General features: G+C 34.5%; 1 protein-coding gene across 1 annotated transcript in view; it reads right to left on the reverse strand.

Annotated features, from left to right (window-relative positions):
* The window catches only part of LOC125663723 (protein MTO1 homolog, mitochondrial-like), a 71,504-nt gene that overhangs the window by 53,559 nt on the left and 803 nt on the right, over positions 1-17,142 (reverse strand). The window contains exons 2-5 of the mRNA XM_048896053.2: positions 16,533-16,628; positions 9,032-9,087; positions 5,701-5,872; positions 5,326-5,502 (exon numbers count right to left, since the gene is read on the reverse strand). Coding sequence (XP_048752010.2) covers positions 5,326-5,502; positions 5,701-5,872; positions 9,032-9,087; positions 16,533-16,628 — 501 coding nt within the window. The remainder of the gene's footprint in view (positions 1-5,325; positions 5,503-5,700; positions 5,873-9,031; positions 9,088-16,532; positions 16,629-17,142) is intronic.

Consider the following 17,142-nt stretch of genomic DNA (forward strand, 5'->3'; position numbering starts at 1 on the left):
ACTGTCCATCTCAATCAAAAGTCCCATGTACAGTGTATCATACTGTTTATCTCAATCAAAATCCCTTGTACAGTGTATCATATTGTTTATCTCAATCAAAAGTCCCATGTACAGTGTATCATACTGTTTATCTCAATCAAAAGTCCCCTGTACAGTGTATCATACTGTTTATCTCAATCAAAAGTCCCATGTACAGTGTATCATACTGTTTATCTCAATCAAAATCCCTTGTACCAGGAATTTCCAAACAAAACCAAACTGGACAATTCTAACTGAACATATAAACCAAACCATGATATTTTAATTATTTAATTTTAATTTACTTAAATTTTTTTTTTTTTTAAATTCTAATTTATTGAATAAATTAAATAAAAGTTATTATTAAATTTATCATATAAATAAAAAATATAATTAATTTCTTACTTTTTATTTAGTTTTGTAAAATATAAGTTACTTCTTTATTTCATTATGATTTATGACATACGACCACATGTATGTGTCCGGCCATCAAAAGACAGTACCGCAGTCATCAGACGTGTTGGTACACGATGGTCCTTATTTATTTATATTTATTTATTTTTAAAACCATGGGACAACCCATACGTCCCATACGGAGCATATGTATGTTACTACAACACACTTCAACTTCACTATGTTGGTGCATTTGGGAGGTGTTGGAGGGTGAGGCTGGATCGCAATGAGATGGATAGTATTATGGCAGATAATACAGTCACCAATCGGTTAACGATATATAGTTAACCAATCCTACGAATATCAAACAAACAAAGCATTACTTCCAAGGTGGTCCATCGAATAGCGACAGTTACTCTACACTCTTGACAGTACTTTTAAACGAGTTGAGTTACTGTTATTTATACATATTATTTACATCTTAAAATTATTATTAAATTAAATATAAAAAAAAAATTTTCCAATCTAAATATCATTATGTTAAATTACTTTACTATTAAAATCTTAATTATTTACATGTCCTTATAATTCCATTAAATTTTTTTTTTTCCCAATCTAAATATCATTATGTTAAATTACTTTACTATTAAAATCTTAATTATTTACATGTCCTTATAATTCCATTGATAATTTATGCTTATTCAATATTCAATGCATTCATTAACTTAACCTTCTGTTTTGCTTATTATTGATATAATAGGCCATCGTACCGTGGTTTCAGCGGGTGAAACGTCACAATAACACAAATTACGTTGTAATGGCGGTTTCAGTGGATGAAACGTCACAATGTCACAAATTACGTCACAAATTACGTTGTATGAGCGTCTTCACAGCGGCTGCCACGTAACTAATCTATTCATTCGCCATCTTCAATTTGCATGATTTATAGCTTCCAATATCATTCGTAAGTTTCCTTCCGGTTGGTGAGTAAAAAGTTTTACTTATATGTATAACTAAGGTTTTATCATGCATGTTTACAAATATGTAAACAATTTCGTATGTTTATATGCATGTTTACAAATATGTAAACAATTTCGCATGTTTATAAGTATGGAAACCACTAAGCATCATTATTCTACTGTTGAATTTTTATATGCTTACTAATATATAAACAACTACATGTGTTATACTTATATAAACAACTAAGCATATAATTCGGGCTTTCTATCGTGTATATCTATATGTTTATCAGTATGTAAACAATTACATATATAAATATCGTAGCATATTAATATTAGGAATATAAACTTTGCGTTTTTATCGTTTTAGTTTATATAAACATGTATGTTAAAGTATAAATGCAGCTATACATCAAATCCAGGTATATTATAAGTACATGTATATGCAAATATACATAAAATTCAGGTATGTTATTATACGTATGTATTTTGTAAACTTCTCTTTTTATGACAAACATTTAGATGCAATGTCGCAGTTTGTATGTATGCAGGCCTGCTACATACTATTATATTTAATATATGTAAGCTTGTTGGATGTATGCGATTTGTGATTTTGCATCTACTCTGTATTTTCATTAATTAATTAAATCTATATGTTTTGTAATTAAGTATACCACTTCTTATGGTTAATATTTTATCTGTCATACAATTTTAACATTACTAACTCACCAATTATTACATTATGCATCTTCAGTTTTATACACATAATACATACTATCGAATAAGAATTATGGAGCCATGTCGTGCTATAAGCTGGATCTAGCTACAGAAACATGGTACAGGGTATGAGGTGTAGCACCTGATGACGACCTCAAAATTCTTGCCTAATGACGATCTCAAAATTGTTGTATGGCAAAATTTATAATTAATAACTAATAACTAGTAGCACTCTATTATCAAAATTTTCTTTGGCGACCCTACCCTAATTCTTTTCTGTATATATTTTAGTTATTTCACATGTATATACATACCTACATCCCTATTACTATTACCTGTTACTAATATTACTAATTATGTAATAATTCTGGTATATTTATTTCGGTGTATCTTGATTTATTTGGGCGAAGGACGGAGACTCGTGCGATTACTAATTATTACCTTCTATTAGAATCCAAATAAATTAAAAAATATATTTTCAATATTTAATTTTATATTTACTTATACAAAAATTTTAAATTTTAATTTACTTATTGAATAAATTAAATATATAAATAAAAAATATAATTTATTATAAATTAAAAATATTTTAATTATTTAATTTTAATTTACTTAAATTTTTTTTTTTTTTAAATTCTAATTTATTGAATAAATTAAATAAAAGTTATTATTAAATTTATCATATAAATAAAAAATATAATTAATTTCTTACTTTTTATTTAGTTTTGTAAAATATAAGTTACTTCTTTATTTCATTATGATTTATGACATACGACCACATGTACGTGTCCGGCCATCAAAAGACAGTACCGCAGTCATCAGACGTGTTGGTACACGATGGTCCTTATTTATTTATATTTATTTATTTTTAAAACCATGGGACAACCCATACGTCCCATACGGAGCATATGTATGTTACTACAACACACTTCAACTTCACTATGTTGGTGCATTTGGGAGGTGTTGGAGGGTGAGGCTGGATCGCAATGAGATGGATAGTATTATGGCAGATAATACAGTCACCAATCGGTTAACGATATATAGTTAACCAATCCTACGAATATCAAACAAACAAAGCATTACTTCCAAGGTGGTCCATCGAATAGCGACAGTTACTCTACACTCTTGACAGTACTTTTAAACGAGTTGAGTTACTGTTATTTATACATATTATTTACATCTTAAAATCCACTTATCATACTGTCTATCTCAATCAAAAGTCCCATGTACAGTGTATCATATTGTTTATCTCAATCAAAAGTCCCATGTACAGTGTTTCATATTGTTTATCTCAATCAAAAGTCCCCTGTACAGTGTATCATACTGTTTATCTCAATCAAAAGTCCCATGTACAGTGTATCATACTGTTTATCTCAATCAAAATCCCTTGTACCAGGAATTTCCAAACAAAACCAAACTGGACAATTCTAACTGAACATATAAACCAAACCATGATAGCAGAATAACATATCGTAGGCTGAACCATTATATCAGTTTGACATATTGTGAACCGAACAGTGAATCAGTTTAACATACTGTGAACCGAACAGTGAACCAGTTTAACATATTGTGAACCGAACAGTGAATCAGTTTAACATACTGTGAACCGAACAGTGAACCAGTTTAACATATTGTGAACTGAACAGTGAACCAGTTTAACATATTGTGAACCGAACAGTGAACCAGTTTAACATATTGTGAACCGAACAATGAATCAGTTTAACATATTGTGAACCGAACAGTGAACCAGTTTAACATATTGTGAACCGAACAGTGAACCAGTTTAACATATTGTGAACCGAACAGTGAACCAGTTTGACATATTGTGAACCGAACAGTGAATCAGTTTGACATATTGTGAACCGAACAGTGAACCAGTTTAACATATTGTGAACCGAACAGTGAATCAGTTTAACATATTGTGAAACGAACAGTGAACCAGTTTAACATATTGTGAACCAAACCACGATATTGGTTTAATGTATCATAAATAAACCGTGATTTCAGTTTAACACCTCATGAAGCAAATCATGTTATCATGTTATTTCATGTAAAATATTCAAATCTGATTGGTCGAAAAGCATTTAAAGAAAAACATATTGTTATCCTCTGAGAACGGAAAGCACACGATCCGGGGTGATAGTATCTAGCAACGTGTAATAGTACTTGACAACGGGTGATATTATGTGTCAAATTTATGCGAGTACAGTTCACCGTAGATTGTTAGGTGATGTCGTTTGAGCGTTTGTAATAAACGCGAATACCTGCATTGATTTACAAAATATCGATTGATAGTGTTTGATCAAATGTCAACAGACGCAAGTTTTTCTGCTTTGCTGTTTAAATAAAACAAATATTGCATGTACAGCCAAAATAAAAATAGAGTTTGTTTGGAATTGCCGCCCGCCTCATTAAAATTATCCCCGCTGGAAAAATTTTATTAACAAAATTATTTATATTTTTTTGTTCCATCGGTAAAAAAAAAATTTAATTTTGGCGCGAGAAACTATCTATTAATTTTTTTGACCTTACTTATATGCCCTTACATATTACTCCCCTTGAAAATTAGCATGACAATTTAATTGAATGAACTGATTACCATTTTTCTGTGGATGTGTCTACTTTGGCCGAAAATAACCCAAAGAGTTACTAAAAATAAAAAATATGAAAAGTTTAAGGACTTCCAATACTTTGAACACCAGAACTACAGAAGATTTTTTGTAGCTAGAGTGACCACACCTTGTTAGAGTAAGTTCAAATGCCATTGGAGACTTTTACACTTTCATCTTCTTTTTTGTGAAATTTGAATTTTCAAAGATTTCTCTCTCTCAAAAACTAGCATGAATACCCCCCATCTTGAGCTTGGTTGTATTATTTCATTATTACTTGCACAACAAATCAAGCATGAGTTCACAGTAAAAATAATTCTGGTTAGTGTACTCAGCCTCCTTAAGACATGGTTGACACATTGAAACAAAGATCACTCTAGCATCAGACTAATATTTGTATATGTAGTGGAACAGTTTTCACAAACACATTATCGGTGTAGCTCCAAAAGACAGGCTACATAATATAACACCTATACTACCCTGATTACAACACTATGGACCAGACAAAATTCTAATATTAGTACCTCAAATAAACTCAGGCCATAAGCAAAATTTTCTCAGATACGAAGATCAAGTGTTGATATAGGATTTACAATTCATAGTAGATTTCAATGCAGACCAATTCATACCTGTTTTCAGTCTTGCAATAGCAAAGCCAGCATCCTCCAAACTTTTGGCCAGCCCTATAGCAGGCTGGTCTCCCATCCTACCAGCTGGGAACTGGTCCAGACCAATTTGGATCATCCCTTTCAGGAATGTCCCCACCGTCAAGACAACTGACCCTCCATAAACTCTCTCGCCCGACTCTGAAAAACAATGGAACCATGATTTAGTCACTTACTCAAACAAATATGTAAAGCAACAAAACTCTACAATGTTTGTTTGGATATAACAAAGCTTTGTTAGAGTCTATGAAATACAATGATGCGATCAATGCACTTCCAGAATCAAGAAACAAAACTGGTAAAAATCACATATTCCTGTGCAAGCTCTGCATTTTTAACCTAGTATCACTCCGGAACAGGTCCGTTTCACAGAGTTGAGGTCTGGGTCATGACTCTGCCCCAGTATGAAATCCTCCACAGCCCCCGCCATCACCGTCAGGTTTGGAGTGGTCAGCACCTCCCGCTGGATCTCAGTTTTGTACAATAATCGATCTATCTGGGCTCGGGGACCCTGTCAAAATTAGATAATTAAAAAATAGTCTTGAAATTAAAAGCAAGGAATTAATATCAACTTAAAATTATGAGAAGATACCCTCAAGGACTCTAAAATCGTGTGTTCAAGTGCATTGTGCAAATTATACCCTATTTGAGGAATTATAAAACGTGAATGATAATAGGATAAAACTATCATCAGAGAATTTCTAGTCTACACTTCTTGTGCAGCAATTGAAATTAAAACATTTCATTATAATCATTTAATCATGCTAATTTATTTGATGTCAATATTTCTTGTTTAATATACAATAAGATGTCAGAGAAAATTATTGTTTAGACGACAATACAAGAGAGCTAATAATTACTTTTTCTTTCATTTTAAAGAAGAAACATCATGAACTTTATTTTATTGTTACTAGTATTGTTGATATTATTACAGTCATTTCTCAAAACTAGACAATAAATATCACAAAGAATATAAGTGATTAGATCAGAAGTAATGTGCATGCTAAAAAGTTACCAAGCAGGAAATATTATTCAATTTTCTCTTTAACCAGAGAGAAACATCCCCATCCAAATAACCTCCATGTCTCTCCCTAGTATCAAAGAAATTAAGTTAAAAATATATAACTCTGCTATGTCCGCACGATTTGGAAGGGGTGTGGGGGATTGCTTTTCCATACACATGTACTGTAACATTGGTTAGACCCCTCCCCTCTTCCACCCCTGCAAAAAAAATTCTGGATCCACCCCTGATATTGCCTACATAGAAAGAGGTGATGAGGGGCTAATTTAAAAAAAAAACTTCATTTGATATAGATTTTATCTTTGGCGCATTTGCAGAATGGAAGCCAGTTTGATTATCACACAACATTCTGGTACCTAAATTAAAAACAGGTCTGCAATGAAGAACATTTGTCATTTGCTATGCTGGTAAATCAATTGATATCCAGCAGATTTTGTTTCAGAAAAAAAAATAACCCAAACTTTCATCAACACTAGATGTGACATGCTTCATATCTAAAAGTAGATTGTTGATATTATTACAGTAAAATCTTGTCTAATCCAGTTACCACTGGCTCCATAGAATCTTCTCTTTTAGTTTATATTGGGATATAAACTGATCTGTACAGTTTAAGAACAGTTCATACTTGTGAATGCTAAAATTTTCCGTGTAATGATTTTCAATACTGTGTTTTAGATATATTATTCCCCTGTCCCTTTTGGCATAAAAAATAACAAGACATTTCTGTTTCTACAACAACAAAACAGAACAAGAGGCCCAAGGGCCACATTGCTCACCTAAGTCACCTTGGCCCATATTTAAAGAATTCCCCTACATATTCGCATGTAAAACTTTGATACTTATTGTGGCCCCACCCTGCCCCCCGGGACCATGATTTTTTCAAATTTGAATCTACAATACATCAGGAAGCTTTCATGTAAATATAAACTTTTCTGGCCCAGTAGTTCTTGAGAAGATTTTTAAAGATTTTCCCTATATATTTGTTTGTAAAACTTTGATCCCCTATAGTGGCCCCATCCTCCCCCTGGGGCCATGATTTTAACAAACTTGAATATGCACTGTCAGAAAGCTTTCATGCAAATGTAATCTTTTATAGCCTAGTGGTTCTTGAGAAGACGATTTTTAAAGATTTTTTCCATTATATTTCTGTGTAAAACTTTGATCCCCTATTGTGGCCCCATCCTACCCTCAGGGGGCTATTATTTATAGAAACTTGAATTTACTTTACTCTTATGCCAGTGGTTCTTGAGAAGAAGACTTTTGAATATTTTCCCTATACATGTACATGTATATTCACATGTAAAATTTTGATCCCCTGTTGTGGCCCAACCCTACCCCTGGGGGTCATGATTTCACAAACTTGAATCTCCACTATGTCAAGAAGCTTTCTTCTAAATTTCAGCTTTTCTGGCTTATTGGATCTTGAGAAGATTTTTAAATGACCCCACCCTATATTTGCATTTTTGTGATTATCTCCCCTTTGAAGGGGGCATGATCTTTCATTTGAACAAACTTGAATCCCCTTCATCCAAGGATGACTTCTAGCAAGATTGGTTGAAATTGGCCCAGTGGTTCTGGAGAAGAAGTTGAAAGTATGAAAAGTTTACAGACAGACGGACAAATGCACTAACAATGCCATAATACGTCCCGTCTAATGACGGGCGTATAAAAAATGTACATTTTAGTCCTTTCCATTCATCCAATGAAAATATATATCTATATCCTTCTTACTGCATGCATATGATACACTCAACTGTAAACAAAACTTTATTCTTTGAAGATTGTATAATACGTCAAAAAGACAGAAAAATTACAGATCCCATGCAAACTAACTATTGTTCCCATGCATATACTTTGGTTGAAGGCTGGAATGCTTTCATAGGGAAATAGATATATTCAGGTTGTAAAACAGTAAGTTCTAATGCATATTCTTTAACACAAAAAAAACCCACCCCCACATAGATTTACAATTATAAATTTATTCACTTTTCCCACGTAAATTCAGTTATATTTCGTTCTATAATCTATTTGGCAATGCACAAGTGACATCAAAGTGTATTTTTCTCATTTTCAATTTGCAAAATGTATTACTTTCATGAAGAAATAGGCGTACGACAATTGCTGGTATCTAAATATGACCACAAGAAAAAATGTAGCAAATGTTTCAACTTTCAAGCTGTCCGAATATGATATACGTCAAAAAGTTCCCAACATCATACACAAAAACTTTGAGTAGAAAAATTGTTTAGTTTTTACTCTAAATATAATTTGTTTCAATATATTCCAGGTATTAATAAAACGCCACCGATTTAATCCTGTCAGCACTTTAAATGTGTCAAAAGGCGTCACTGGGCATTAAAGGGTTAATCAATGGGACATGTGTATCAAGTTTGGTCTTATCCTTCTAACCATATAAGTTTGACCTTGATATTTGCCCTATGACCATGAAAAACAATATGCTTTTTCCTCTAATTATTGGGAACATGTGCACCATGTTTAATGATCCTACCCTCATAAATACCAGTTTTTGTCTGACCCATAAGTTACTAACAGATGGACAGATGCACTGCACTATACCATAATATGACCCGTCAATTATGTTTTGTCTGGTTGTAAAATTCTTCTACCAACATTGTAGTACAGTATTACCCACACAGCTGGCCCCTTTCCTCTATTCAGCATCTTGTAATGGATACCAGTTTTATCTGTAAATGGAGACTTACTGATTTTAGTACAGTGTGAAATTAACAGTAGAACAGGTAGACAAAACCTATGGAAAATTTGTAAAATCTCCCATAAGTTTCTGTCATCCGACATCGATTACACTTTAGTGGAAAAAGAAAAAAGACAAGTGACTGTTGAAAACTACATATTACATTTTAATGAACATTTAATAGTTTTTATGTACATTTTCATTTGTGAATAAACAATACAAAATCTATACAGATGTTATTCATACTCGTATGTTTTTACAATCATTATATTTAGTTTTAAGGGGGGGGTCTTGGTGAAAACTATGTGAATTTAGTTTCTCGTCAGATATTGAACTTTTGATCTCACCCCTTACACATTTCTTACATTCTGTAGCTAAATTATTACTTGCCTCCACTAATTATATGAATTCAGGCTTTAGAAAATATCACCAGTGTTGTAATCTATGGATTTTAAAAATTAAGTGATAAATCTGTCTCTCTTTTTGAAAGAAATGAAATACAAATACTAAGTACAATAAGAATTATGTGTTATTTCTTTGTTGGTCTATAGTAAATCAGTCAGACCTATATATAGAATTTGAAATTGTAGTATACCAATTTTCTGCAGTACAGAAAAGTAAATTTCACACACTGTACTGCATCTAAATGTATATGATTAAAATGTCTGCAGCATCGTGTTTAAGTCCAAATTAATCTAGTAAGACTTAATATTGGTTTTATAAAACTAAAAACAGTATTTAGGGGCGAGATCAAAAGTTCAATGTCTGACAAAAAACTAAATTCGCATAGTTTTCTCCAAGACCCCCCCCCCTCCCTACCCCTCTTTAAGACTATAATATGATGAATGTTGAAACTTATCATTTATCAAGTAAAAACATACAAGCATAAATAACACTCTGTATACTACATTTTCTACTGTTTATTTACAAATGATAGTATACATTAGAACTATTAAGTGTTCATCAAAATGTAATATTATTATACTTTCATGTAAAATACTCGAATCTGATTGGTCGAGAAGCATTTCAAAAAACAATGTTACCCTCTGAGAACAGAAAGCACGCGCTCCAAGGCGATAGTATTTATCAACGGGTAACAGTACTTGACAATGGGTGATATTATAAAAATTATCACATGCGTCAAATTTATTTTGTGTACAGTAAGCAGTAGATTGTTAGACGACGAGCGTTTGTAATAAACTAGAATACCCGCATTGATATATGAAATGTCGCATGACAGTGATTGAACAAATGTCAACAGACGTAAGATTTTCTGCTTTCCTGTTTACTTAAAATTCAGTATAATAAAACAAATATTGCATGTAGTTGAGGGTAACATTGAAATTTTCACCCCTTGAGAAACCAATATCAACCTCGGCAACGCCTCACTTGACAAAGGTTTTCTCGGGGTGAAATTTTTTAATGTTACCCTCAACTATATGCAATATTATATAGTGGTTTTTAACAATCACTTGTCTTTTTTTCTTTTTCCACTAAATTGTAATTGATGTTGGATGACAGAAACTTACAGGAGTTTTTACCCTCCCTCCTCCTAACTATTTGAATTTAGATTTTTATCCGACATCGATCGTTTGATCTCGCCCCTTATGGAATTTCCAAGTGAGTGTTGGCATTCCTCTAATTTGACATCAATAGAAAAATTTAGCTTGGTTTTGGTTGTGCATGTTGAATAATGGCTGGGGTTTTATTTGCTGGACAAGTTACAGTTTAAGAAGTAGTATCGACTCTGCTGGACAAATCAGTTTGAGAATTAGTACTGACTCTGCTGGACAAGTCACAGTTTGAGAATTAGTACTGACTCTGCTGTACATGTCACAGTTTGAAAATTAGTACTGACTTTACTGGACAAGTCAAATATTGAGAATTAGTACTGACTCTACTGGACAAGTCACAGTTTGAGAATTAGTACGGACTCTGCTGGATAAGTCACAGTTTGAGAATTAGTACTGACTCTACTGGACAAGACACAGTTTGAGAATTAGTACTGACTCTACTGGACAAGACACAGTTTGAGAATTAGTACTGACTCTATTGGACAAGTCACATTTTGAGAATTAGTACTGACTCTACTGGACAAGTCACAGTTTGAGAATTAGTACTGACTCTACTGGACAAGTCACAGTTTTGGAATTAGTACTTACTCTACTGGACAAGACACAGTTTGAGAATTAGTTCTGACTCTGCTGGACAAGTCACAGTTTGAGAATTAGTACTGACTCTACTGTACAAGTCACAGTTTGAGAATTAGTACTGACTCTACTGGACAAGACACAGTTTGAGAATTAGTACTGACTCTACTGGACAAGACAGAGTTTGAGAATTAGTACTGACTATACTGGACAAGACACAGTTTGAGAATCAGTACTGACTCTACTGGACAAGACACAGATTGAGAATTAGTACTGACTCTACTGGACAAGTTACAGTTTGAGAATTAGTACTGACTCTGCTGGACAAGATACAGTTTGAGAATTAGTACTGACTCTACTGGACAAGTCAAAGTTTGAGAATTAGTACTTACTCTGCTGGACAAATCAGTTTGAGAATTAGTTCTGACTCTGCTGGATAAGTCACAGTTTGAGAATTAGTACTGACTCTGCTCGACAAATCAGTTTGAGAATTAGTACTGACTCTGCTGTATAAGTCTACTTGAGAATTAGTACTGACTCTGCTGGACAAATCAGTTTGAGAATTAGTACTGACTCTACTGGACAAGACACAGTTTGAGAATTAGTACTGACTCTGCTGTACAAGTCACAGTTTGAGAATTAGTACTGACTCTGCTGGACAAATCAGTTTGAGAATTAGTTCTGACTCTGCTGGATAAGTCACAGTTTGAGAATTAGTACTGACTCTGCTCGACAAATCAGTTTGAGAATTAGTACTGACTCTGCTGTACAAGTCACAGTTTGAGAATTAGTACTGACTCTGCTCGACAAATCAGTTTGAGAATTAGTTCTGACTCTGCTGGATAAGTCACAGTTTGAGAATTAGTACTGACTCTGCTTGACAAATCAGTTTGAGAATTAGTACTGACTCTGCTGTATAAGTCTACTTGAGAATTAGTACTGACTCTGCTAGACAAATCAGTTTGAGAATTAGTACTGACTCTACTGGACAAGACACAGTTTGAGAATTAGTACTAACTCTGCTGTACAAGTCACAGTTTGAGAATTAGTACTGACTCTACTCGACAAAACACAGTTTGAGAATTAGTACTGACTCTGCTGTACAAGTCACAGTTTGAAAATTAGTACTGATTCTACTGGACAAGTCACAGTTTGAGAATTAGTACTGACTCTGCTGGACAAGACACAGTTTGAGAATTACACTGTAGCACAGACTCTGCTGTACAAGTCACAGTTTGAGAATTAGTACTGACGTCGCTGGACAAGTCACAGTTTGAGAATTAGTACTGACTCTACTGTACAAGTCACAGTTTGAGAATTAGTACTGAGTCTGCTGGACAAGTCACAGTTTGAGAATTAGTACTAACTCTGCTGGACAAGTCAGTTTGAGAATTAGTACTGACTCTACTGTACAAGTCACAGTTTGAGAATTAGTACTGACTCTGCTGGACAAGTCACAGTTTGAGAATTAATACTGACTCTGCTGGACAAGTCACAGTTTGAGAATTAGTACTGACTCTGCTGGACAAGTCAGTTTGAGAATTAGTACTGACTCTACTATACAAGTCACAGTTTGAGAATTAGTACTGACTCTGCTGGACAAGTCACAGTTTGAGAATTAGTACTGACTCTACTGGACAAGTCACAGTTTGAGAATTAGTACGGACTCTGCTGGATAAGTCACAGTTTGAGAATTAGTACTGACTCTACTGGACAAGACACAGTTTGAGAATTAGTACTGACTCTACTGGACAAGACACAGTTTGAGAATTAGTACTGACTCTATTGGACAAGTCACAGTTTGGGAATTAGTACTTACTCTGCTGGACAAGTCACAGTTTGAGAATTAGTACTGACTCTACTGGACAAGTCACAGTTTTGGAATTAGTACTTACTCTACTGGACAAGTCACAGTTTGAGAATTAGTACTGACTCTATTGGACAAGACACAGTTTGAGAATTAGTTCTGACTCTGCTGGACAAGTCACAGCTTGAGAATTAGTACTGACTCTACTGTACAAGTCACAGTTTGAGAATTAGTACTGACTCTACTGGACAAGACACAGTTTGAGAATTAGTACTGACTCTACTGGACAAGACACAGTTTGAGAATTAGTACTGACTATACTGGACAAGACACAGTTTGAGAATTAGTACTGACTCTACTGGACAAGACACAGATTGAGAATTAGTACTGACTCTACTGGACAAGTTACAGTTTGAGAATTAGTACTGACTCTGCTGGACAAGATACAGTTTGAGAATTAGTACAGACTCTACTGGACAAGTCAAAGTTTGAGAATTAGTACTTACTCTGCTGGACAAATCAGTTTGAGAATTAGTTCTGACTCTGCTGGATAAGTCACAGTTTGAGAATTAGTACTGACTCTGCTGGACAAATCAGTTTGAGAATTAGTACTGACTCTACTGGACAAGACACAGTTTGAGAATTAGTACTGACTCTGCTGTACAAGTCACAGTTTGAGAATTAGTACTGACTCTGCTGGACAAATCAGTTTGAGAATTAGTTCTGACTCTGCTGGATAAGTCACAGTTTGAGAATTAGTACTGACTCTGCTCGACAAATCAGTTTGAGAATTAGTACTGACTCTGCTGTACAAGTCACAGTTTGAGAATTAGTACTGACTCTGCTGGACAAATCAGTTTGAGAATTAGTTCTGACTCTGCTGGATAAGTCACAGTTTGAGAATTAGTACTGACTCTGCTTGACAAATCAGTTTGAGAATTAGTACTGACTCTGCTGTATAAGTCTACTTGAGAATTAGTACTGACTCTGCTAGACAAATCAGTTTGAGAATTAGTACTGACTCTACTGGACAAGACACAGTTTGAGAATTAGTACTAACTCTGCTGTACAAGTCACAGTTTGAGAATTAGTACTGACTCTACTCGACAAAACACAGTTTGAGAATTAGCACTGACTCTACTGGACAATTCACAGTTTGAGAATTAGTACTGACTCTGCTGTACAAGTCACAGTTTGAAAATTAGTACTGATTCTACTGGACAAGTCACAGTTTGAGAATTAGTACTGACTCTGCTGGACAAGACACAGTTTGAGAATTACACTGTAGCACAGACTCTGCTGTACAAGTCACAGTTTGAGAATTAGTACTGACGTCGCTGGACAAGTCACAGTTTGAGAATTAGTACTGACTCTACTGTACAAGTCACAGTTTGAGAATTAGTACTGAGTCTGCTGGACAAGTCACAGTTTGAGAATTAGTACTAACTCTGCTGGACAAGTCAGTTTGAGAATTAGTACTGACTCTACTGTACAAGTCACAGTTTGAGAATTAGTACTGACTCTGCTGGACAAGTCACAGTTTGAGAATTAATACTGACTCTGCTGGACAAGTCACAGTTTGAGAATTAGTACTGACTCTGCTGGACAAGTCAGTTTGAGAATTAGTACTGACTCTACTATACAAGTCACAGTTTGAGAATTAGTACTGACTCTGCTGGACAAGTCACAGTTTGAGAATTAGTACTGACTCTACTGGACAAGTCACAGTTTGAGAATTAGTACGGACTCTGCTGGATAAGTCACAGTTTGAGAATTAGTACTGACTCTACTGGACAAGACACAGTTTGAGAATTAGTACTGACTCTACTGGACAAGACACAGTTTGAGAATTAGTACTGACTCTATTGGACAAGTCACAGTTTGGGAATTAGTACTTACTCTGCTGGACAAGTCACAGTTTGAGAATTAGTACTGACTCTACTGGACAAGTCACAGTTTTGGAATTAGTACTTACTCTACTGGACAAGTCACAGTTTGAGAATTAGTATTGACTCTACTGTACAAGTCACAGTTTGAGAATTAGTACTGACCCTATTGGACAAGACACATTTTGAGAATTAGTACTGACTCTACTGGACAAGTCACAGTTCAAGAATTAGTACTGACTCTACTGGACAAGACACAGTTTGAGAATTAGTACTGACTCTACTGGACAAGTCACAGTTTGAGAATTAGTACTGACTCTACTGTACAAGTCACAGTTTGAGAATTAGTATTGACTCTACTGGACAAGTCACAGTTTGAGAATTAGTACTGACCCTATTGGACAAGACACATTTTGAGAATTAGTACTGACTCTACTGGACAAGTTACAGTTTGAGAATTAGTACTGACTCTGCTGGACAAGTCACAGTTTGAGAATTAGTACTGACTCTACTGGACAAGTCTACTTGAGAATTAGTACTGACTCTACTTTACAAGTCACAGTTTGAGAATTAGTACTGACTCTACTGTACAAGTCACAGTTTGAGAATTAGTACTGACTCTACTGGACAAGTCACATTTTGAGAATTAGTACTGACTCTACTGGACAAGTCACAGTTTGAGAATTAGTACTGACTCTACTGGACAAGTCTATTTGAGAATTAGTACTGACTCTACTGGACAAGTTACAGTTTGAGAATTAGTACTGACTCTGCTGGACAAGTCACAGTTTGAGAATTAGTACTGACTCTGCTGTACAAATCACAGTTTGAGAATTAGTACTGACTCTGCTGGACAAGTCACAGTTTGAGAATTAGTACTGACTCTGCTGTACAAATCACAGTTCGAGAATTAGTACTGACTCTACTGGACAAGTCACAGTCTGAGAATTAGTACTGACTCTACTGTACAAGTCACAGTTTGAGAATTAGTACTGACTCTGCTGGACGAATCACAGTTTGAGAATTAATACTGACTCTGCTGGACAAGTCACAGTTTGAGAATTAGTACTGACTCTGCTGTACAAGTCACAGTTTGAGAATTAGTACTGACTCTACTGTACAAGTCACAGTTTGAGAATTAGTACTGACTCTGCTGGACAAATCACAGTTTGAGAATTAATACTGACTCTGCTGGACAAGTCACAGTTTGAGAATTAGTACTGACTCTGCTGTACAAGTCACAGTTTGAGAATTAGTACTGACTCTGCTGTACAAGTTTACTTAAGAATTGACTTATGCTACCGGTAGAATCACACCAGAGTCAACAAAATAAGCAGTGAAAGTATTTCAAAGCATTTTCATGAAAAAAGGAATCTGTTGCATTCAGATTTCTATAAGTGATTTATTGAAATAATGACTTACTTTTATGCAATGAATACAAATATTTAGCTACTTTCAAAGGACAAAACTTTTCTCCTATACAGGTAGCTATAAATCACCATTTTCACTTTGTAAAAAGTCAATAATGGCAAAGGTAGAGAATATGACTAAAGAAAGACAACTCTTGGAAATAACCCTTCTGCATTTCACTTACCACAAACTCTTCCACAAACTCCATCCAGCGCATCTACCTCCATCATCAAGTGGCCTTTACCTATCCCCCCGAAGGACGGGTTACACGACATCTCACCTACAATTATTCAACAATTCAGAAAATATGTTTTATAAAGGGATGACTGATTGATCCTTGTGATTGGCAGGGGTTATATGTGGCTGATATGGGGCCACTTGGGCTAATATGACATATGATATGAATTTTACCTTATAATATTTTCTATATATCGGTATATATATGCCCATCAATCACATAAAGTTAGAAAATACACATCTGGGGTACAAATGAATCACCAAACACAGTGTCCAATGAATGGTAAAGAAATCAGTACATATATCACCTAAAACTGCAGTCATGATTTTTTGCCATTTCTAATCCAGCCACTTTTTTCAAATTTTGTTGAACAGGTTGGGACCACATTCCTTATAATGAGATATTCTCGCAAACTCGAAATTATCCCTCTTTCGCGAGGGTAAATATATCCCGAGAAAAACACACCGAGTGTTAAAATGTCCGATACTTCTACAAATATAAATCAAAATAAAAACATTCATGATGTGTATTGGATTTCAGCTTCCTTCCCTCTTAT

Source organism: Ostrea edulis, chromosome 1, assembly GCF_947568905.1.
Source record: "Ostrea edulis chromosome 1, xbOstEdul1.1, whole genome shotgun sequence".
In the NCBI taxonomy this organism is placed as follows: Eukaryota; Metazoa; Mollusca; class Bivalvia; order Ostreida; family Ostreidae; genus Ostrea; species Ostrea edulis.